The 23,412-nt window shown below is 44.6% G+C and overlaps 2 protein-coding genes across 3 annotated transcripts in view; one reads left to right on the forward strand and one right to left on the reverse strand.

The window, feature by feature from the left end:
- Nucleotides 1-4,213: 4,213 nt before the first annotated feature.
- Nucleotides 4,214-23,412, forward strand: part of SNX3 (sorting nexin 3) — a 1,122,685-nt gene continuing 1,103,486 nt past the window's right edge. Inside the window, exon 1 of one of the 2 annotated variants that reach the window (XM_050789187.1) lies at nt 4,214-4,223. The gene's annotated coding sequence lies outside the window, so the exon portion shown is untranslated. Of the gene's footprint in view, nt 4,224-7,203; nt 7,214-23,412 lie in introns of those variants that run through there. The other variant, XM_050789179.1, reaches the window with a different exon arrangement.
- LOC126953643 (coiled-coil domain-containing protein 162-like) overlaps nt 5,318-23,412 on the reverse strand; it is a 94,725-nt gene continuing 76,630 nt past the window's right edge. The window contains 9 exon segments of the mRNA XM_050789195.1: nt 5,318-5,467; nt 5,469-5,500; nt 7,467-7,594; nt 12,800-12,920; nt 17,235-17,444; nt 18,935-19,087; nt 20,054-20,185; nt 20,433-20,585; nt 22,872-23,039. Of these exon segments, the coding sequence (XP_050645152.1) occupies nt 5,380-5,467; nt 5,469-5,500; nt 7,467-7,594; nt 12,800-12,920; nt 17,235-17,444; nt 18,935-19,087; nt 20,054-20,185; nt 20,433-20,585; nt 22,872-23,039 (1,185 nt within the window). The 3' untranslated portion in view covers nt 5,318-5,379.

Here is a 23,412-nt window from a genome sequence, read left to right on the forward strand (position 1 = left end):
CAGCCTCATTTCATCGCAGCTGGAAGAAAAAGTTCAAGATAGGGTTTATAATGTATTATTTTTAAAATTTTCAATTAATAGATTTTCTTAAATATACTTCTTATAAAACAAATTGCATTTAAATATTACAGATACGGTGTCAGTCTGCCTTGACTATCCCCAGCCCTTTTCTCCTCTTGCCTTCCTCTATTTACCAGAATGGTGATACAGAGGTAATCACTGTAACTGGTTTACAATTAATGGATTTATATAATCACATAATTGTATGTACCTTTGGAAAATATGTAATGTAGATTTTTATTTTATCATCCTGTAATGTTCACTCACTTTTTGGATATCTTTCAAATGTAGTGTTATGTGACTATACCAAAATTTTTTTTTCCCCTAGGGTACATGTGCACAACGTGCAGGTTTGTTACATAGGTATACATGTGCTATGTTGGTTTGGTGCACCCATCAACTTGTCATTTATATTAGGTGTTTCTCCTAACGCTATCCCTTCCCCAGCTCGCCACCCCTCAACAGGCCCCAGTGTGTGATGTTCCCCTCCCTGTGTCCATGTGTTCTCATTGTTCAACTCCAGCTTATGAGAACATGTGGTGTTTGGTTTTCTTTTCTTGTTTTCTGTTTTGCTGAGAATGATGGTTTCTAGCTTCATCCATGTCCCTGCAAAGGACATGAACTCATCCTTTTTTAATGGCTGCATAGTATTCCATGGTATATATGTGCTACATTTTCTTTATCCAGTCTATTATTGATGGACATTTGGGTTGGTTCCAAGTCTTTGCTATTGTGAATAGTGTCACAATAAACATACGTGTGCATGTGTCTTTATAGTAGCATAATTTATAATCCTTTGAGTATATACCCAGTAATGGGATGGCTAGGTCAAATGGTATTTCTAGTTCTAGATCCTTGAGGAATTGCCACACTGTCTTCCACAATGGTTGAACTAATTTACACTCCCACCAACAGTGTAAAAGCGTTCATATTTCTCCACATCCTCTCCAGCATGTTTCCTGACTTTTTAGTGATTGTCATTCTAACTGGCATGAGATGGTATGTCATTGTGATTTTGATTTGCATTTCTCTGATGACCAGTGATGAGCATTTTTTCATATGTCTGTTGGCTGCAGAAATGTCTTATTTGGAGAAGTGTCTGTTCATATCCTCTGCCCACTTTTTGATGGTTTTTTTTGTTGTTGTTGTAAATTTATTTAAGTTCTTTGTAGATTCTGGATATTAGCCCTTTGTCAGATGGACAGATTGCAAAAATTTTCTTCCATTCTGCCTGTTCACTCTGATGATAGTTTCTTTTGCTGTGCAGAAACTCTTCAATTAGATCTCATTTGTCTATTTTGGCTTTGTTACCATTGCTTTTGGTGTTTTAGACATGAAGTCTTTGCCCATGCCTATGTCCTGAATGGGCTAAACCAAATTCTTAATTTCTGTGTTGGTGTACGTAGTATGGATACCATAATTGACACAGGTATTTACCTATTGAAAGACAAGCTTTTTGCAGTTTTTAGTTCATAGCAACAATTTTACAGAGCATGTTTGTATCTGCCACTTTGTTTATGTGTGACTTTCTCTGGAGTAGAAATGGAGGCGTGGAAATCTGCTTCAGAGGGTTTCCACACTGAGGACTTTCACAGAGATTGCTTCCCACTTATCACTGGCAGCAGATCACTTGATAACCAAACAGTTTTTAAATTTTAATATTCTGGTGAGTGGAATGATTTCCTTGGTGAATCGTCAATTTTTCTTTTTTTCTTACCAATTTGTAGGGGTTTTTGTTTTAATCTGAAAATACGCTGGTTGCTAATCCATGGTGAATAGATTTTTTAATAGATTTTTGCCAAGTAAAAGCAAACTGCCTCTCACGGTGCAAAAGGCTTTAAGGAAATAACTGCATGTCAAGTCCCAGGAGCATACTAATTTGTTTCAGTAAAGATGCTAAGTCTGTGAGAGCAGCTGCAATTGAAATCACCACCTCATTAAGATGTGGAACTGATACTCCCTAGTTATTTCTAAGATCTGTCTTCTGCACAGGCCAGAGTGGTGAGTTAAATGATGAAGGGATGGGTATCATCACCCTTGTTTCTTTCGAGTCTTTGATGGTGGCATTAATGCCCAGGGCCATTTCCCCAGGGTTATAGTATTGCTTCTGGTTTGCTTTTTTGATAGGGAAAGTTCCAGAGACTTCCAGTGATCCTACCATAATTGATTCTTAGCTCATATGTCAAAAAACCAATACGGAAATTCTTCATATTGTTAATTGTATTTATTCTAATTATTCACTCAGGAACTGGGGAAGTAGTCACAGGGTGGGTCCATGTACCTATTTGGTCCATTGTAATTCAGACCTGAGCTATGACTCTATATCATCTTACTGTAAGCCTTCATTTTGACTGGTAAGCCACAGTGGTGTTTTGGGTACCCAAGAATTAGCATTAATTTAGGCCCTGGGTCTAGTAACCACCAAAATGTCTGGGTATTTTCTTTTCTCTGAAGAACAGTAATTTAAGAAAACGATTGCAGGTCCCTTGGGGAACGGTTTGGAGGAAGATTTATAACATGAACCTGCAGCAGTGAAGGGTCCTTCCTCAAGGAGATCCAGCCTCCCCTTTGGTCAAGGGCTTCTGGTCTGTGAATTGACTCAAATCTGGAACCTGGGTCAGAGGCTGTGACTCCTCACTGTGGTGACTCAAGTTTTGGCTACTAGACCTGTAGATTTTTCTGTTATATACATTAAGCAATTCTGTTACATTAAGCAATATAACAGCAATTCTGTTATATACATTAAGCAATTTCTGTTATATACATTAAGCAATCTATGATTTCATACTTGGGGACACATTAACTACCAAAGAACTCTGCAGGCCAAGGGATTCTGACTACTGATACATCCCTGTTGCCCTTTATAATGGATGTGCCTACCTTGTCTTTTGCCAGTTAAAGCCTGCCACTTGGTGCTTCCACTTTGGAATTGCATTTTCTTCATTGAAATCACGGGGCCTATCTCAATGGCAATGAGAAACTTGATGAGCTTATAAATACAACTGTCATTGTAATTTAGCATGCCAATAATAAAAATTTGTGCTTGATTTTTAGCAATATCATCCCTGTGACTATAAGAAATAAGAGATACTTTTAGGTGTATCATGGAAGCTTTCTGGTCTCAGACCATGAATTAAGCCTAGAATTAAAGGTCATGAGCTTGTCATTTTCTTCCAGAAGTGCTGAAGTGCATTCAAAAAAATCCACCTCACACCACAGTTTCTACAGTCAACTTGACTACCATGATAGTGTAGTAGCAATTGAGGCTCCTAAAGGCACATACTTCAGTAGGTACTTTAGCACAATCTACTACCGGTAACAACATGATTGTGAAGCCACTGCATGCAAATAATACTAACATTCCAATTTCCTATTGGCTCAGCACTGAACAAATCCCAAGTTCCATCTGTGTTCTGTTTCAATACATTTTCTATTGTTTATAACACTACCTGAAACTGGGAAATTCGTAAACAAAAGGAATTTATTTCTTAAAGTTACGGAGGCTGGGAAGTCCAAGGTTGAGGAGGCACATTTGGTAAGAGCCTTCATGCTGGTGGGGACCCTCCACAGAGACCTGAGGCAGCACAGGGCATCACATGGTGAAGGAGCTGAGCATGCTAACCCAAGTTTTCCTTTCTTATAAAGCCACCAGTCCCACTCCCATGATAGTCCATTAATTTAACAACCCACAAATCCATTGATTTGTGGATTGAATGGATTCATCCACTCATAAGGGCAGAGTCCTCATAACCCAATCACCTCTTAAAGGTCTCACCTTTCAGTACTGCCACATTGGGGATTAAATTTTAACATGAGTTTTGGAGAGGACAAACATTCAAACCATAGCAGGTCTATCCTCTGGGAACACCTGCTTCTGGTACCAGTTCTATATCAGTGATGGGCCAATCAGGAGACAGAAAGCACACAGTAATTCAAACAGGGAAAGTCTGATATAAAGAATTATTAACTATATCAAAGGATTGGCATACTGCTTGTAAGCAATAAAGAGAACTCGAAAGAATACAAGGATAGCAGATGTAGGGACCAGCCACTACCCTTCAGGGCTGAGATCTAGACCTCATTGGAGGGGATCTGGCCAAAGCTTATTGGATGGCTGAGAAAGTCACTGAGACTGCAAAGCTATTCAGAGGGATGCTGGGGGGGACCCGTCACAGGAGGTGCCATGCAAGTGGCACTCTACCATGGAGCTACATGCATCACTGGAGCCAGGCACCACAGAAGCTGTATATGCTACAGGAAGCTGGTGCTGCAGAAGCCATGCACACTGCAAGAGCCTGCCTAGAGGAGCGCACGGTAACCTGGGAAAAAACCCTGCCACCTCCTCCAGGGTCCCTCCAGCACCCTCTACTGACAAAGCTTAACATCTTGCCAGTTGGCAAAGAGGAAATGTTTATAGGGTCCATATTTGTTATTGCAGAACAGACAATAAAGAATGAATTTGGAGCTGAGATATCAGTTGATAACTGACACAGTATTTTATCATACTGAAGTTTTAGTTCTGATATCAAAGTTATCAATTTTCCTCTTGGCTTTAATATTGCTTAAAAAAATCAGTTTGTGCATGTGTCATGTGTGTCTGTGTATGTGTGCATGTGTATGTACGTGCATTTAGATCTTTAATCCATTTGGAATTTATAATGTATGGGGTAAGGTGATGATTTTATTCCAGATAGCCTCCATGTTCTCTTTAATTTGAAAAGCCACATGTATCATATATAAATTTATGCATGTAAATGTTTCTCTGCTCTGTTCATCTATTAATTGCTTTACACAAGACAGATTTTCTTGTCTGAACAAAAAGGACTTGGATTAGGACTTGACTAAAGTCTGAGGAAGTCTTTGGCATTTGTAGGAAGAATGAAAAGATTGTTAATAGAGGACGGCAAATTTGTTTTCTAAGTGAAACAAATGCTTTGATGTTCATTTGTGTTAATCTCTATTAACATACTTTGGTTTTTCACTTGTTAGTAAACACTGCTTAGAAGTGAGAGCCTCTATCTTAGCTGTCCTGCCTACCTACTAACTCTAGAATTCATATTGAGAGGCTGCTGGTTGACCAGAGGCAAAGGCTGACTTGCAGGAATGCAAATCAATGCTTAGGTTTTAAAGTCTAGGACCAACCCCTACTTCACCTGGGGTTGGTTCAAGATGTAATCATCTCATTCCTTCAAACCCTATCTTCCAAGTACAGATAAGAAAATTTCATACATAAAATTAAATAAGAGGTTTAGTGGCATTTGGAGTCATTTTTATTCATTCAAATACTCGTAGAAATAAAGGTTGGAAAAAGAAGATAGATCACCAGTCAGCTCTAAATGGGAATCTGGATGGAGCTATTTGAACCTGAAAAGCTGTCAGTTGAACATTTTCTGCCATATTGGGAAACATCATCAATCCTTTTTTTGTGTTTGATAGGTACCTGTAATATAAGTAGATATTGGTGTTTGTTAACAACACAGTGAATAATTCTTGTTATAGCATCATAAAAAGTCACTGTTATTAATGAGACCAAGATCATTGATTTGGTCTGGGTTAGGCCAGACCATATAGTTAGTATGCCTTCTTGTCTGTATTTTGCCACTTGTCATGAAGGGAATTGGTCAAGAATGAATTCATCAATGGAAAGCCATTTCCAGTTAAGGAAGATAACACAGTTCATATTTCAAGTAATCTAAAATTCCTTAATTTTTTATCATTTGTGTTAGTGCAGGGCTAATTTTAGAAAATTAACTGTACTCTTACATTTCAGCCATGTATAAATTCCTCTTCAATCAGTATTTATCTGACTTGTCTCATGCCGTAAGAAGTCAGACCTGAGATCTGAAGAAGTTCTAGCTAACTGTGTACCTTCCCTGGCCTTGAGGTTTTTTGCTTGAGCTTCCCATATTGTACATAGCCACTGGGCCAATGGGCCCACAGGACGCTTCACTATAGGGTTTATTTATTTGGTAGGGCAGTGTTCATCAATTAGCCTTAGACCATCACCCTTCTGAATCTCTCAAATATAGTAAATCTTCACTAATGCACTTAGCTGCTTAGCAGCCTTTTCAACAAGTCGTAACCACCAACACCCCCATGGTACTTGCACCTTTCAGGGTGAAATGGAGATGAAGTGATTCTTGAAAGTCCTTGTGATCCCACACATACAAAGTGAACTTTGCTTCTTTTTGCAAAAGGCTTTTGCAGAAACATAGACATATAATAAAATTTCACATTTTCAAGAAAGATGACTGCACAGAGATGGGTGAGTCAAGCGAATGGTGGACATCAATAATGTGGCCCTGACTTGGTCAAGATGGTGTTTGGGTATCTTCCCAACCTGTCTTTCCCCCTTCTTAACTGCACGTTTAGAAATCTTGAAACTTTTGGTCCTTATAACTAGACCATCAGCTGCAGAATTACACCATCAAATGACTTGGAATGGCATACTTTTCTCTGAAGGAATGATTAAATCTTTTCCTCTTAATTTTTCTTCAGGTAATGGGGAAGAATTCTGGTTTTTTTTGTTTTTGTTTTTTGTTTTTTTTTTGAGACAAAGTCTCACTCTTGTTGCCCAGGCTGGAGTGCAATTGCAATGGCGTGATCTCAGCTCACCGCAACCTCTGCCTCCCAGGCTCAAGTGATTCTCCTGCCTCAGCCTCCCAAGTAGCTGGGATTACAGGTGACCGCCACCACACCTGGCTAATTTCTGTATTTTTCATAGAGACAGGGTTTCACCATGTTGGCCATGCTGGTCTCAAACTCCTGACCTCAGGTGATCTGCCTGCCTCAGCCTCCCAAAGTGCTGGGATTACAGGCGTGAGCCACCATGCCCAGCCAGGAATTCTTAAATGTGTTGATTAGATATGTGAATCTCTAGAAGGGATTCTGAAAGAAAATGGAGCAAAGAGCAAAATACTTACTAAAGCAGTAGAGAGGAGACAGTGGAAGAGGAAGTATATGTTATTTTACATAAACTAAAAACTGAAACTTACGAGTTCTTCAAATACGTGCTAATCTGCATCCCAACAGTTTTCTTGGAGGGTAGATTTCTCACGTGTTTTAAAATGACTTCCAAAACTATTTCTGCTCTGTTGGGGAACTCAGATAAGGAGTCTGATGCTGCTAGTTAATTGTTGAAGATGATTGGGGGAAAAAAGAAATTCAGAGATGGAACACAGCAAGGTGTTGGTACTGATTCCACACCCATTTATTGACTTGTAATTTAGAAGGTACTATTATAGGATTATTTCAACATCAGAATTTTCTTATCCAGATTCAAGGCACCTACATAAGCTCCTGATATATCATTTTTCTAATGTAAGTCTGAAGTGACCCAAAAACCAAAAAATCAAATTGTAAAGCTTTATTGTTTAATGCATGTAATCAATCTTATCATTACTTACAGTCTGTGGCCTTGGAATCCATCTTGTTATTTTACTGCCTTTGAGATTAGTCTTTAAAAAGCGTTGCTGGGAGTATCTGGATGATATGGAAGCAGAAGTTGGGGAGTATTGAGCCTGGGATATAAGGTCTGTAAAGTTAGAAATGTTAAATTATATCTCTGGTTGCAATGGATAAACCCAGATTATCTTGATTTTTTATTTTTTGAGAGGGGGGCCTCACTCTGTTGCCCAGGCTGGAGTGCAGTGGCATGATCATAGCTCACTGTCACCTCACATTTATGCATCTAGATTTAATTCATAAAATTTAGGGCTTAAAATTGGCATCTAACTCAGCTTAATCAATTGTGTTTCGGCTTCATCAATTTTGAGCAAATATGTCAAAACTTGGTGTTTTTTGCCTGATAGTCATATGACCAAGTAAAAGTGAAGGAGGTGATGAGAGACTTGGACTGTGGTAGGTAGAAGAGGATAGACTGAGAGCTACTCAAATTAGTCGGAGTTGGGAATTAACCAGATTTGCAGGGTGACAAAGAATAGCTCCCAAATTTCTGGCTTAAGCAACTGGATATTTGGCACTACCATTTGCTGAAACAGCATCTTCCCCACCGCAAAAGTAGGAAGGGAGGAGGATAGGAAGACGGGTTCCATTCTTGTTGAACTTGTAAGCCTGAGACACATGAATGTAGACATTATTCACTGGATATATGGGTCATTGGATATATGGGTTTACAGCTCAGAGGAGAGTTTTGAGCTGCAGATGCAGACTTAGCAAACAATGATTAAAGCTGTGGGAAATATGCAATTATCTGGAGACAATGTGAGGTGAGAGGAGAAGGGGCCAGAAAGATCCCTGAACAACTTCAATGTTTAGAGGTTGGATACAGTAGGACGAACTAGAAAAGAAGACAGAAAAAGCAGCCAGAGGAAGAGAAAAACCACAAGGAGCGGTGCCAGGGGAACAATTAGGGGAACGGTGTGGTCAGCTGTGTCAAATGCTGCTGAGACATGAAATCAGTGAGAACTCAGCAGTGTCCTTTGGACTTGGAGACAGAAGTGAAGGTGATCTTGGCAAGAGCAACTGCAATGAAATGGTGGTGAGAAAAATCAGATTGCTGGCGGTGTGGTAGAAACCTATTCTTGGCCCCCAGTTGTGAATCTCCCATCTCTTCTTGGAAATAGACCTCACATTTTATGTTCACACAGCGTCCTAGAATAAAAACTACATTTCCCAGTCTCCTTTGTGTGGTCTTGGGCTAAGTGCTGGCCAATGGGATGTATGCCAGAGTGTCACAAGTGACTTCCAGGAACCATTCTTCAAGCTTCAAGGGAGGTGTGGGCCCTTCTTGTTGCCTTCCTCCTTCCTATTGGCCAGAAAGCTTAAGCAGTCATCTCGGACCATGAGGTGGTGAGCAACATTTGGAAGCCACAAGTTGAAAATGGCAAAACCTGAGAGAAATTAAGTGAGGTGAATCACGAAAGTGAGTAGAGGCTGAAGGGGTGGCCTGCCCCTCCACACCTGTGGGTGTTTCTCGTTAGGTGGAACGAGAGACTTGAGAAAAGAAATGAGACACAGAGACAAAGTATAGAGAGAGAAAAGCGGGGGCCCAGGGGACCGGCGCTCAGCTTACAGAGGACCCACGCCGGCACCGGTCTCTGAGTTCCCTTAGTATTTATAGATAATTATCTTTACCATCTTAAAGATAAGGGAGTGGCAGGACAATAGGATCGTTTTTAGGGAGGAAATCAGCAGTAAGACATAAGAACAAGGATCTCAGGCCGGGCGCGGTGGCTCAAGCCTGTAATCCCAGCACTTTGGTAGGCCGAGGCGGGCGGATCACAAGGTCAGGAGATCGAGACCACAGTGAAACCCCGTCTCTACTAAAAATACAAAAAATTAGCCGGGCGCGGTGGCGGGCGCCTGTAGTCCCAGCTACTCAGGAGGCTGAGGCAGGAGAATGGCGTAAACCGAAGAGGCGGAAGGAGGCGGAGCTTGCAGTGAGCCAAGATCGCGCCACTGCACTCCAGCCTGGGCAACAGCGTGAGACTCCGTCTCTCAAAAAAAAAAAAAAAAAAAAAAAAAAAAAAAAAAAAAGAACAAGGATCTCTGTGACATGAATAAGTTTAAAGGAAAATCCTGTGCCTTGAGATAAACCTTTTAGCGGCATTGTTTCATCCTATCACATGGGGATAAACCTTGGACAATACCTAGCTTTTCTAGGAACAAAGACACACCCTGCACGCCCAAAATCCATTAAACCTTGAGTCACCACAGCACATGTCTCTTGCAAGGACAAGGTTGGGGGTAGGGTCACAGATTAACAGCATCTCAAATACAGAACAAAATGGAGTCTCATGTCTACTTCTTTCTATATAGACACAGTAACAGGCTGATCTCTTTCTTTTCCCCACAATAGGCAGCTCTTTTAAGAAGTCTGACTGGGAAGAGAAAGACCTGCGGCAGGGGAAGGAATATGTTGTCAAGGCAGCGGGGGTAGGGGGCGTTATTTTACAGTGGATTTTATGATCCTGGCACATACATGTATGTATGTATTAGAGGGATGCATGGACGGGAAATCCAAGTATGTAGAAAGAAGCAGATAGTTCAAGGCCCCTGAGAAGGTAGCAGCAGATGGGGCCCTTTACATAGGGATTGGCCTGGGGAAGAAAAGGGACGCCCTTTCCATGTTCACAGGAGGGAAGGAGAAGCAGCAGAGTACAGATGTAGGTGGGCTGGGAGACAGGGAGAAAATGGCATTCCTGTCTGAGGGTTTCTAATTTCTCTGTGAAGTGGGAGGGGAAAGGATGAGGGGGTGGGGAGAGTGGACGAAGGTCTGAGGAGACAAGGCAGATTTAAAACAGTTGCTGCAGAGAGGAGGCGAGAGTGAGCTGACCCGACCCTTACTCCAGTGGAGGAGCAGGTAAGCTGGGTCTAAGCCATCCAGGCATGAGTCTTAGTCTGTGGTTCCATCGATTTGTTCAAAATCGGCAACAAGACCCAAGTCAGTCCAGGCAGAGCCCAATTCTTTTTAACTGTCCCATCTCCACGCCCTGCTCCTACCATGCCGAGCATGAACAGAGATGGAAGCTACAGAGGTGGCTGCCATCTTGCTTCCAAAGAGCCTTGCTTTCTTTCTGCTCCCAGCCTCCTCAGAGCCAGAGATGGAGAGAGTGAAAGCAGTCCTGATGAAGTAGTTCAAACCTAGGTGAAGCTACATTTAGCCAGGCCTCCTCTCAACATTTTACAGTTTTATGAGCCAAGCGATTTCATTTTTTGCTTAAGCATTTCTAAAATAATTGATTTAGAAAAAAAATCATAGTTTCTTAGGTGTTGCAAAATCCTAGGGGAATCACGCTAATGGCAAGGAAAGAGAGCTCGCCCTCTGAGCACATCTGTGCTTCCGACGTGGGAGGCAGGGATGCTGCCGTGGCTGCTGCTGCGGAAGACCCCTGGGTCACGTTGAGACTCCAGCTGGACAACAGCAAAGGAAGGAGGAGTGGGAGTATGGCTGACTTTCACTGCTTAGCATGAACAGTATGAGTAATAGCTGGCTGTGCCCTCAAACCCCTCCTCTCCCTGCACAGGGGAACAGAAGGGGGCTGAGGCCCAGGAGTAACCTCTACCTCTACTTCCTGGGAAAGAAGCTTCCTTCCCACTCCTGCTCCCGCCCCAGTCCTGGGAATTAGGGTCTCCCCCACCTGCCTTGTGCCTCACTCTGGTTCTCCTTCACAATAGGCAGGTGTTGGAGGACATGGATGGCAGTTCACTAGGATGCATTATCCCAGGAAGGGATTAGAAAGATGCCTGGCTAGGCTGCGGGCAGAGGGGAAAGGGAGAGAAGGAAAAAATCCCCTGGCACATGGAGAAGACAGTGTAAGGTACAGAACTAAGTAGGGTCAGGCGTCAAGGTAGGGCCCTTGGGTGCTCTTGATGCCCTTTGTGTTGGGGCTGGGGCAGCAGCAACAACCAGTGGCTGGGGTGGGGGACACCAGCTCCCAATGTCAGGTCCAGGCAGCAACCCAGAGGCGGGAAGGAGGGCCCTGTGAGCTTTACTGCCAAGCCCAGCTCTGCTGTTAGTAAACCCAAAGTAACTTCATCTGTGACTTTGTGCTCCCGAAAGGCTGTGTTTCCTCAGCTCATTCACGCTGGAAAGTAGCCAAAAGGAAACACAGATAAAGGGCTAAACACATGTATGCAAGTATAGTAACCAACACTTGCACAATTACTAAGTGCCACTATACTAAGTGTCAGACAGGGATTTTTTTCATTTGATCTCAGAGCAAGCCTTTGAGCTGAGTATTCCCATTTTACAGAGAGGCTAATTAAGATCTGTCTAAGGTCACGCAGCTAGCAGTGACAGAGCCAGGGCCTGAATTCTGGCTGTTTCACTCCAAAGCCCACATACTCAACTACTAGGCTATGTACAGAACAGGAAAGAAGAGAGATGGCCAATCATAACAACAGGCCAATCATGGCTAGTGATATTTGGTGATATTTCTGATAGATCTAGAAGATAATTTAGAATGTATTTAGTCCTCATCTTACAGAGGAGGAAGGTGGTTTAGAGACATCCTGGGGTCTGGCTCAGCTCCATGCTGCCTGCTGACTGCGCTGCTCAGAGAGCTATTTTGATTGTTATTTTCAAGGACACCCCAAGCCCCCAGCACCCAAGAATCATAATGTACTTTATGAATAACTCTGAGAAATGGGGTCATTGGTATCCCAAAGCGTTGTCTCAAAATCCAATGAACTGGGTTTTTGTGTGTGTGTGTGTGTGTGTGTGTGTGTGTGTGTGTGTGTGTGAGAGATGGAGTCTCGCTCTGTTACCAGGCTGGAGTGCAATGGCACCATCTCAGCTCACTGCAACCTCCAACTCCTGGGTTCAAGCAATTCTCCTGCCTCAGCCTCCCGAGTAGCTGGAATTACAGACACGTGCCATCACGCCCCCCTAATTTTTGTATTTTTAGTAGAGATGGGGTTTCACCATGTTGGCCAGGATGGTCTGAATCTCCTGACCTCGTGATCCGCCCACCTCAGCCTCCCAAAGTGCTGGGATTACAGGCGTGAGCCACTGTGCCCAGCCAAGACCAGTTTTTTATGACTGAAACCTTTTAGTTTTGGATGTCAGTACTCCAAGGTGCTCAAGTAGGAAGTTTTGACTGTAAATCAGAATTAAGATTTATCCATTTATGTGTCATTCAACAAACATTGTGGAGGACCCACTCAATAACTACTGGATACTTAGTGACTGGGTCCTACCTGAGTCCCTGAGACCCTCCTCAGTTCAGACCCCAGAGACTGGGAGGTTTCCTAGCCAGAGCAGGGGTATCCTTACCGCCTGAGGAGCCCGTGGGGACAGCTGACTGCTGGGCATCGTGAAGCTGACTCTGCAGCTCCTCCACACGCTGGAGAGCATCCAGCTTCACACTGCGCTCCTGGGCAAGCCGGCTTCTCATCTGAGGGGAAAATGAGAAGCAGAGATGCTTTGTGCTCACTTTTGTTTCCTCAGTTCACATGGGGTTCCTAGGGAAAATGGGTGTCCCAGGCTACCCTGCAAAGAGAACTGGCTCTTAAAAGTCCTGATTAGGCTGAACTCAGCCTTCTGAGAATCAAGAACTTCAGGAAGACCAGGAACTTAACCAAAAAGGAACAGTCCGTGGAATCCCTTATACCTTATAATAGCTAGGAGCTTATTCACAAGGTTATATCTTTCATGTCTATTTCATCAGATAGGTAGAGGAAGAGAGGAGTGAGGGCCCAGTGCACACATGGCCTTGGAGGCCCAGCCACTGCATCTACACTGAGGACCTGTCAGAGCCCCTGGACGGTTTCAAACAGAGGAGAGACTTGATCTCTCTCCTAGATCTCTGCTCTCAGTTCAGCATCTGCCAGGAATGCCCTGGTCTGAGAGAAGCCCATTTCCAGAAGCAACCTTTGTATTGACTTGTGTGGCTCTGCCCGTGCACAGCTAGCCCACACTCCCCAGCCAGACAGTGCCCGGGGCCACAGTGTATCTCATCTGCCCAGATCACAGGTGGTTTGCTTTTTCAATTTATAATCTCCTAATTGTTTTTACTTGTAGAAAAGTAATACATACTCTAGTGGTTGGAAGAGCATCCCCCAAATTTCATGTCTACCTGGAACCTCAGACTGTGACCTTATTTGGAAATAGGGTCTTTGTAGATGGACTTGTTGGGATGAGGTCATACTGGATTTAGGGCGAGCCCTGAATCTAATGACTGTTGTCCTTATAAAGAAGACAGGATAAGGATACAGACACTCAGAGAAGCACATAGGAAGAAGGCTCCATGATGACAGAGGCAGAACTGGAGTGAGGTAGCTACAAGCCGAGGAATGCCAGAGACCAAAATGGGACTAAGAAGAGACACGGAACAGATTCTTCCTCAGAGCTTCCAAAGGAACCAGCCTTGCCAGCACATTAGTTTCAGGCTTCCGGCCTCCCGAGCTGTGAAGGAATACGTTTTTATTCTCTTAAGCCACTCAGTTTGTTAGTAAGGCAACCCTAGGGATTGAACACACGTGCTAGTCTCAAGCATTCAGCCGCGTGTGTTATACATCCCACTCTGCCTGCACAGACCTGGCCAGAAGGCCCCACAGAGTCTTGCCCTAAACGTTAAAGGGGGCTCTTCCTTATGTCGGGGGGCCCCCAAGCATCGTTTAAATTTCAGAAGGTTACCAGAGCTCCGGAGTTAGGAAAACATCCTAATACAAACTAGGTCCAAAGTCCCTCTCCATACTATAGGGATTTGTGTAGGATCCTTATTCCCTATGGGCTGGTACCAAGGAAACATATCAAGATTTTCTGAGCCAGGCTGCCACTAGGAAACTTGAGAAATACTAGCAAGGAAGCGTGCTTCCTCAGGACCTCCTTGTGTTAGGCCACTCGTCCCCACATCACAGACGCCGGTGAAGTGACTTGCCCAAGGCCACACAGCCAGGATTTGAGTCCAGGTCTATCTACCTGTTTCCAAGGCTGTCTACCTTCACATTCCCAACAAAAATATAAACAGCCAACATTTACTGAGAGCTATGTATCACACCCTGGTTTTGCTGTTGTTTGTTTTGAGACGAAGTCTCACTCTGTCACCCAGGCTGGAGTGCATTGGCGCAATCTTGGCTCACTGCAACCAGGTTCAAGTGATCTTCCCACCTCAGCCCTCTGAGTAGCTGGGACCACAGATGCACACCCCCAGCCCTGGCTGATGTTTATATTTTTTGTAGAAACAGGGTTTCACCATGTTGCCCAAGCAATCCTCCCACCTTGGCCTCCCAAAGTGCTGGGATTACAGGAGTGAGCCACCACACCTGGCCTGTTTATTTTTGTTAACTTTTTACTTTTTAATTTTTTAATTTTTATTTTTTAGAGACAGGGTCTTACTCTTTCACCCAGGCTGGATTACAGTGGCATAATCTTAGTTTACTGCAGCCTTGAACTCCTGGGCTCAAACGATCCTCCTGCCTCAGCCTCCCAAGTAGCTGGGACTACAGTCATGCCTGTTTTAGGTCCGGTTTTAAGGGCTTTATTTGAATTACTTAATTTCTTAATTTAATCACCCCCTCCCAAATTTAGTGAAGTGAGTACATTGTTTCCATTGTAATGATGAAGAAACCAAAGCACAGATTGGCCACAGACCTTGCCCAAAGCCACACCGCTGAAGGGCCGGTGGTATGAACCAGTCAGCTCCACTCCAGGGCCTGTGCTCTAAATCACTGGTCCCCAACTTTTTGGCACCAGGTACTGGTTTCATGGAAGACAATTCTCCCACGGGGTGGGGGCAAATGGTTTCAGGATGAAGCTGTTCTGCCTCAGATCATCAGTCATTAGCTAGAATCTCATAAGGAGCGGGCAACCTAGATCCCTCACGTGTGCAGTTCACAGTAGGGTTGGTGCTCCTGTGAGAATCGAACGCCTCTGTTGGTCTGACAGGAGGCGGAGCTCAGGCGGTTATACTGTCAGCTGCTCATCCCCTGCTGTGCAGCCCAGTTTCACAGGCTATGGACCCCTACTGGCCCACATCCGGGGAGTTGGGAACCCCTTCTATAAGTGACCTCAACCAGGCGCAGGCAACAGACCAGGACACTGAGGCTGTCTGAGGTCAGACAGTGAATATCTGCCCATGGAGTCGGAGGCCGGGGATAGATTAAAGAAGCCACTTCTGGCTGGAAGGGGCCAGGGGTGTGGGTGGGGGGCTCGGGTCTTGCTGGCTGAGGATTGCTGTTTAGAGTAGGTAGGCATAGGGACACTTGAGCTGTCAGGAGAGCTGGAGCTGTACTCTACAAAGGGCCAATGGCTTATACATACATATGGTAAAGTGCACATTTGTTGAGAGAAACCTTAAAATATTTGTTTTGATCACTTCTAGAATATCTGCCATGAAACAAATAATTAACTAGAGAAAACCTTGAAGAAACGAATCTACGAACTTCTCTCTTTCTGTGGTGGCATTTAGAAAAGCATAATTTGTAACACAAAATCGGGATGCCAAAGTTTTCTTATAGGTTCGGTCATATTTTTGTTTACTTTTCATGCAATAAATATGAAATTCTAATTTTCTTTTATTCTAAAACTACTCATTTTCTCTCTCCACTTTTATATAAATATTTTCTGTAGCTTTTCCTCAATTCAAATTTTAATCTTTTTTTTTTTTTTTTTTTTTTTTGTCATTTTTGTAGATAGAATTCTCCTTATTGATCTCTTCCTTGAGCACTTAAAACACTTGACCAGGGGCCGGGCACAGTGGCTCATGCCTGTAATCCCAGCACTTTGGGAGGCCGAGGTGGGCGGATCACCTGAGATCAGGAGTTTGAGACCAGTCTGGCCAATGTGGTAAAAACCCCGTCCCTACTAAAAATACAAAAATTAGCCGAGTGTAGTGGTTCGAGTGTAGTGGTTCGAGTGTAGTGGTTCGAGTGTAGTGGTTCGCGCCTGTAGCCCCAGCTACAAAGGAGGCTGAGGTGGGAGAATCGCTTGAACCTGGGAGGCAGTGGTTGCAGTGAGCCAAGATTACGCCACTGCACTCCAGTCTGGGTGACAGAGTGAGACTCCGTCTCAAAAACAGAAAAAACAAAAAACAAAAAAAACCACTTGACCAATAATTTGCCTTTCAGTTTCCATCTCCTTCTATCTCTGATGAATGAATTCAGTAATCTGCTCATTCAATGGATATGTGTGAGGTGCCTGCTTTGGAAGTTACTTTTTCGTTTCTTATTGAATCACATTGTTTTCTGCTTTGTTGAAACTTGTATTAATCCACATCTACATTCTAGTATTCTATTCTATTTCTTTGTTGTTGGGTATAGTCAACAAAATACATTGGCTCTGCAAACCACTTTTGCCTTTCATTTTTGTCTCTGCAGCTCCCGAAACACTTGAATAAAATCTTCTTGTCATAGCCTCCCTTAACACTTGCTGCTTTTCCAGGTTACTTCTTAGAATTTTCTAAAAGATTCCTAGTTCAAAGATGAGAGCTGGGTAGAAACAGGTTTTTCCAGTAGGTTACAGGGGTGTTGAGATTCCAAGCCCTGAGGCAGCCAAGCTACCATGGCCTGCCCAGCAATCTTCGTGGTGTCGGGAGACACTGTGGGGAGAGATGCTACCATTCTCCTGGGCTGCCTATAAGTCACAGAGGTTGAGAAACACTGCTGTGGGGGACAGGAGAGAGGCATGGGCACACGGGGGAAGGATGCAGCAGCCCTCGCTGGGGCACCAGGTGCACTCTGGGTGGACACCCCCTCTTACTGAGGTTTACCTGGTGGAGGTCTCTCTTCATTTTTTTCTGCTGCAGCTGGCCCAGCTTAGAAGCCCTCTCAGCCTCTTTACTAAGGAGCTGCAATTGCTGTTCTTTCTGCCCCACATCTTCCAAGAGCTTCTCCATCCTGGATGTTTTCATGAAGTGCAGCTGCTCCTGGGTGAGAGCTTCCTGGGTCACTCTATGTTCTAACTCCTTCAGCAGTTGAGCCTGTGGCAGGAAAATGCCAAAAGAAAGGAGGAGGCAGGGAGCCTTTCTTCCCAGCAGAAGTGGGGAGACGTTGGACAGCATGATAACCATCCCCTCCTTTGGGGCTCAGGGACACAACTACATGGTGTATTCCTGGACTCTAGAAAACGTGGCCCAATGATTCAGTCCTGCGCTAGCAAGAGCACCAGGATCTACCCTAGCCTGGCATTTACACTGTGAGCCCTGCAGTGACAGACGGAAGCAGAACAGATACCAAAAGCCAGGCACACGATCACGCCACTGTACAGCAGTGCCAGGGCAAACAATTTGGTCTTTTAATACCCAGATTTGATAATATGTATGTTAGCTTACTAACCAGATAATCATATCTAGCACAAACAACATTTACATTGTTGTGGAGCCTTTGTCAGGAGGTAGCCGTGGAAGCGTTTAACACCAAAGAGACAGGGCCATGCCATACACGCAATGGGCGAGGAAAGGAGGTTCTGATTTAGGCTCTGTTTTCACTTCCAAAAATCTGGGGAAGTCAGATTCTAGACGGTTAAAGGAGGATTAGTGTAGAAATAATTTGGTTCTGTTCCAAAGTTTTTCTAATAAGTATTATCCTAAGTACTAGATGGTCAATCCTTAATCATAAGGATCAATCCTTAATCATAATATTATTATTCATATCTGTATGATGACGTTACAGTTTATCATGTAGCTCATGATAACTCATATGAGTTACCATAATTAACTCATCTGATGCAGAATCATGGAAGAATTAGGGTCTAAGATGAACAAATTAAATTTCATGCTTTAAATATGCCTAGCTTTCCCAGGCTGTAACTTCAACTCAACTGTTCTCACTCTAAACCTACAGTCCCCCTGCTTCATTCATGCCCAGAGGGTTGGCACAGTTAGGTCATGCTTAGGCTTAGAGTGCCTTTATTTTGGTGCCAGCCCCTGTCGCGCAGCAGTAACTTCTGAAAGTGAGACATGGTATGGATCATTGGGATGGGACAGAGTCTCGTGCGGGGATGACACTGCAGGCTGGACCACACTCTGCTTGCGGAGGATTGTTGTTGAGTGGAAGCGTGCTTGCCCCATGAAAGCCTGTGTTCAAGGCAGAGGCCGAGATCACAGGATCCCAGGACAGCCTCTAGCAAAAAGATCCTCAGAGAAATGGACACACACACACACACACACACACACACACACACACGTATGTGATAATGATCTTGCTTATGAGTAGTATTTTCTCATCTTAGCCACATACGAGTAAGAACAATAGCCTTTTGGCCACCGCCCTTGGTTTCTGGGCTGGAGAGGAGGGAGGAGAAGGGAAGCCCAGGTCCAGGCCTTTTCCTGGTTGTACCATCTGTGTGGCTTCAGGCTGTGGTGCTCTGATGACTGCTCCTGGCAGCCACAGCACCAAGTCTGGTGGCCACGTTCAGCTTTGCAGAGTGAACTGCAAAGGGAACGAGGAAGAGGCTCTGAGGCTCGGATACCTGGCTGTCCTGCTGCTTCCACATCCTCGCGCTATCGGCCTGAGCCCTGGCCAGGGCCTGCCTGAGAGCCAGGATCTGCTGACGAAATAAACCCACTTCTCGCTCTGCCATCAGCTTGATGCGCAAACACTCTTTTTTACTTTGAATAGCTTCCTGTAAACATCCCAAACACAGTAAGATAGGAAATAGGTTTCCTTTCCAGATTTTTAGTTTCAAAAGCAGTATCTAAACCACTTTCCCATCCATTCTTCTTTCAAACTTCTGGTAGAAAGGAGCTCCTGCTAGTCACTGCTTCCACGATTTTATTTTATTTTATTATTTATTTGTTTAGAGATGGAGTCTTGCTCTGTCAACCCAGCCTGGAGTACAGTGGTACAATCTTGGCTCACTGCAACCTCTACCTCCCAGGTTCAAGCAATTCTCCTGCCTCAGCCTCCTGAGTAGCTGAGACTACAGGTGCCCGCCACCACACCCAGCTAATTTTTTTTGTATTTTTAGTAGAGATTGGGTTTCATCATGTTGGCCAGGCTGCTCTCAAATTCCTGACCTCAGGTGATCCACCCACCTTGGTCTCTCAAGGTGCTGGGATTATAGGCATGAGCCACCATGCCCAGCCCACTTCCATGATTTTAATTCAGAAGAGGGTAACATATCAGAGTAAATACTTTCAGAAACAGGATGTGAAAGTTTCCAAATAGCCATCAATATGCACTTTGGATTCAATTTGCCTTAAAGCAGATTTCTCACTTATTATTTTGTGACTTCATTTTCCTCAGATAATCATGTATGAAACCCAAAGATACGCAGTCTTTTGACAAAGCAGCCTCAAGCCCTTGGTGAAGCCTTTCCTCCATCTTTTCACACCCTTCCCTTATGCTGAATTCTCTGATCTGTTCTTTCTTGCCCCCTTTGCTTCTGCCCCCTTTCTATTTCTCCTGAAGTTCTCACACGGCCTGTTCCCAGGAAAAATCGCCAACTGTCAGATCCTTCAGGATGGCTGACCCTGCCACCTGACACCACTGCCACTCATAGCTACAGTGACACCATGGCAGCTGCAGCCATAGAGGCTTGGGATCAGCCATCCTGGGGACTGTCTGGACCTCCCCCACCAGAGCTCACCTTCTCTGCCCTGCTCAGCTGGGCCTGGAAGCGCGCCTGCTGCACAGCCAGCCTCCAGTGGCCCAGGCTCCTCACTTTGCACACCAGGGTGGCCAGGCTGCAGTTGTCCTGCTCCAAGGCCCATAGCTGTTCCTGCTAAGAAGGCTCATTTTCAGAAAAGTCTGCCCCCAACATTTTCATAGGAAGGGCACAAACCCTAACATCAGAAACATGCCTTCCAGAAGATGACACAATTGTGTAGTGCGTCCTCGTGTCCCCTTTAAAATGCCTGATGCAATGCTTTCTCAGGGAAATCAGGCTGGAATGCTAATGGGGTGAATGGTGGGGTCAGCTGCTAGAATGAAACACTGATAGCCCATTGCTAAATGAAATCACATACTTTGGCTGGGTTTTCTTTCATTCCTTCATCAGGGCTGGCAGAGCCCCATTTTTTCTTTAGGTCCTTCATATTGTCAATCCCTTCTGTTCTCACTTCACCGATGAGCTCACACACTTTCTGGATCAAATTAAGCTGATTCTCATCCAGCTTCTCCTGCAAATTGCAGACTCAAGTCAAGGAAGTAAAATGGATTTGGGTAGTGTGAAGGGCAGTTGAAGAAAAGCCATTTTGCCTTCTACAACTTACCTTTTGTAAGTAATTTCACATTAAGATGTCACCTACTCAGACAATTATTCTGACATGTACTATAAGGAAGTCACACTAGCGGCCCCCTGAGTGCTGTCTTTTATCCACAGGGCTTCATCATTGGGACACCAGCACATCTTAGACTGTGCCTTCCTTGTCAACACCAAGGCAGGCTGAGCCAGGAGGACAGTGGAGGCTCACAGGTAGAAAACCTGCTGAGCAAACTGCCCCTGGTAAGAGTTACTTGGGAAGCTGAACCAAAGATTTTTGCTACTATGTTGACTCACGGCAGAATGTGACCAGACAAGACACTGTAGTTGAGCCACTCCTGAGGAGCTCTGTTAAATATAGATAAAGTGGAGGAGGGAGTCCAGCCGACTGCCTTCCTATTTAGGATCTAACAGAAACCTCATCAGGAAATATTCTGTTCTGAATGGCTTACAGCTAAATGCCTTGTGAGGAAACAGCGTGATCAATGGTGAGTACAACTGAAGACCCAGTGCTAGGGACTGAATTGTGTCTTCCCCAGATTCATATGTTGAAACCCTAACCAGCACTGTGACAGTATCTAGAGACAAGATCTTTAGGAGGTAATTAAGATTAAACTGAGGACATAAGGGGGAGGCCCTATTGCAATAAGACTGTGGCCTTATAGGAAGAGGGAGAGAGACCTTTCTTTTTCTCCGTGTCTGCCATGTGAGGGCACAGTGAGGAGGCGGCCACCTGCGAGCCAGGAAGCAGGCCCTCAGCCAGAAGCAGACTCCACTGGCGCCCTGATCTCAGACTTCCGGCTTCCAGAACTGTGAGAAATACACTTTCTGTTGTTTAAGCTGTGCAGCCTATCGTATTTTGTTATGGCAGCCTGAGCAGACTAAGACACCCAGTGTCTTTGGGGTGAGAGGTAGGGTAGGGGTGTCCTCCAACTTCTAAACCACTTCCCTAGAGAGGAAGGCAGGAGGAGGGTGCCCAGCTGGGAGCCATGGAAGGAAGCCTGGCTCTGGCCACACAGCAGAAGCTTTAGCAACTTCATGGGATGCTGGAATATAACAGGGATTCCCTACTGCAGGAGGCTTGGTGGAACCACTTCAGCCTGGGAAACAGAGAGAATCCACTTTTTAACTAGGAATTTGGCAGAAGCTAAAGGGAACTTAAGACATTTCTCAACAATCTCACACCTGAAAGATGGCTTAGCAAATTCCAGCTGTCACTGTCTGCCCATTCCTCTCTTGCAACACCAGACCCAATACATTTTGGGTTTGATCCTTTAATACGTGTAATCATTTACACTGCAGGTAAGAAGAAATTCTCGCTGGAATGACCAGGCCAAGGTGAGCACTGGTGGAAGCTCCTGTTAACCTAATAACCCTGGGGGCCACCCTGCAATCCCTGGGGAGAGATGCAAGGACCCAAATGGGGCTGGCTTTGGGGTGTATCCAATAGCAGGGAAGGGGACAGGGTTGGGGGAAGCTGTGGACTTGCAGGTGGTAGGTTGTACTGAAATTCACACCGGTGAGTCAGCTGGACCAGTCTCCCTGATGGCCCATTTTAGGCGTGGGGCATCTATCTTACGGCTGCGCAAACATCAGATGAAAGCGATTGGCTTCCACAATGCTGCGGGTGCACGCGCACCCCATCACTTCTCTTCTGCCATGGATCTTTGCTGACAGGTCAGCAGCTTGCTGACATTGAATGTGAGAGTAAAGCTGGCAGGCATTTTGAGGGTTTGAAAAAATTCTGGAAGCTGATTCAAATTCTGAATGTGCCCAGGGAGTTCTCCAGAGGCACCTGCTGCTACCTACATAAGGTCTGGCCTGGCCCAGGCACTGTACTCTGGAAAGTCGCACTAACAGATAAAATGGTGGTAGAAACTGGGGAGGTGGGGAATTTGGAGCAGCAGAACTCTCTCCTCCCAACAGCGATCAGACAGTGCCAGTGGCAACTGTCAATAGAGGGGAAAAGAGAGACTTCTCTATTATCCCCAAATTCAGTGTCTATCATGGTTAATGACAACCCATTGCTGACTCTCTTTCTGCAGTGAAAGCTTAGAGCTAGAAAATTCTTAGGGCCTAAGAATCTCTTGTTCCCACAAAGCCCATTATTCTGTCATCGATCCCTGGGTGTGCAGCCACCGTGGGAATCCGTTACACTCGGCTCCCCAATGGGTGGCCCAGATGTTCGACACAGGACACTTACTTTCATGTGTAAACAGGTCTGAAACAAAGCTCGGACTAATGCCTCATATTCTTCTTGGACTTCTTTTCTAATCTGCTTCTTGAGATTCAGATTCACCTCTTCCAAGTCTGTGAGTTGGGCTCTCAGAGCGGTGATTTCCATGATCATATCATGACTGAGTTCTGCAACCTAGAAGCAAGAGAAAATATGTGTGTGTGTGTGTGTGTGTGTGTGTGTGTGAGAGAGAGAGAGAGAGAGAGAGAAACAATTGAGGAGTTTCAAACTGCTCCTACAAAATAGTTTCTTATAGATCAGTATTGAATTTCACTTCTATTTTAAACCTAATGAAGCGAGTGAACATTCTGCTGCATAAATGTGGGCAGAAGAATTTAAGGACAATTCAAAGGTCCCGGAACAGTGCCAGACACTGGCTGGTGAAGAAGTGACCCCAGAAAGGCTAGTACATAGGCCCTTTCCAGTTAGACAAAAATACTTCAACTGTCTTGGCCTCCGTCTCCAAACTGGCCTCCCCTTGACACCTCAGCCCAAACATCCTTTTTCT

This window comes from Macaca thibetana, chromosome 4 (assembly GCF_024542745.1).
Source record: "Macaca thibetana thibetana isolate TM-01 chromosome 4, ASM2454274v1, whole genome shotgun sequence".
NCBI lineage: Eukaryota > Metazoa > Chordata > Mammalia > Primates > Cercopithecidae > Macaca > Macaca thibetana.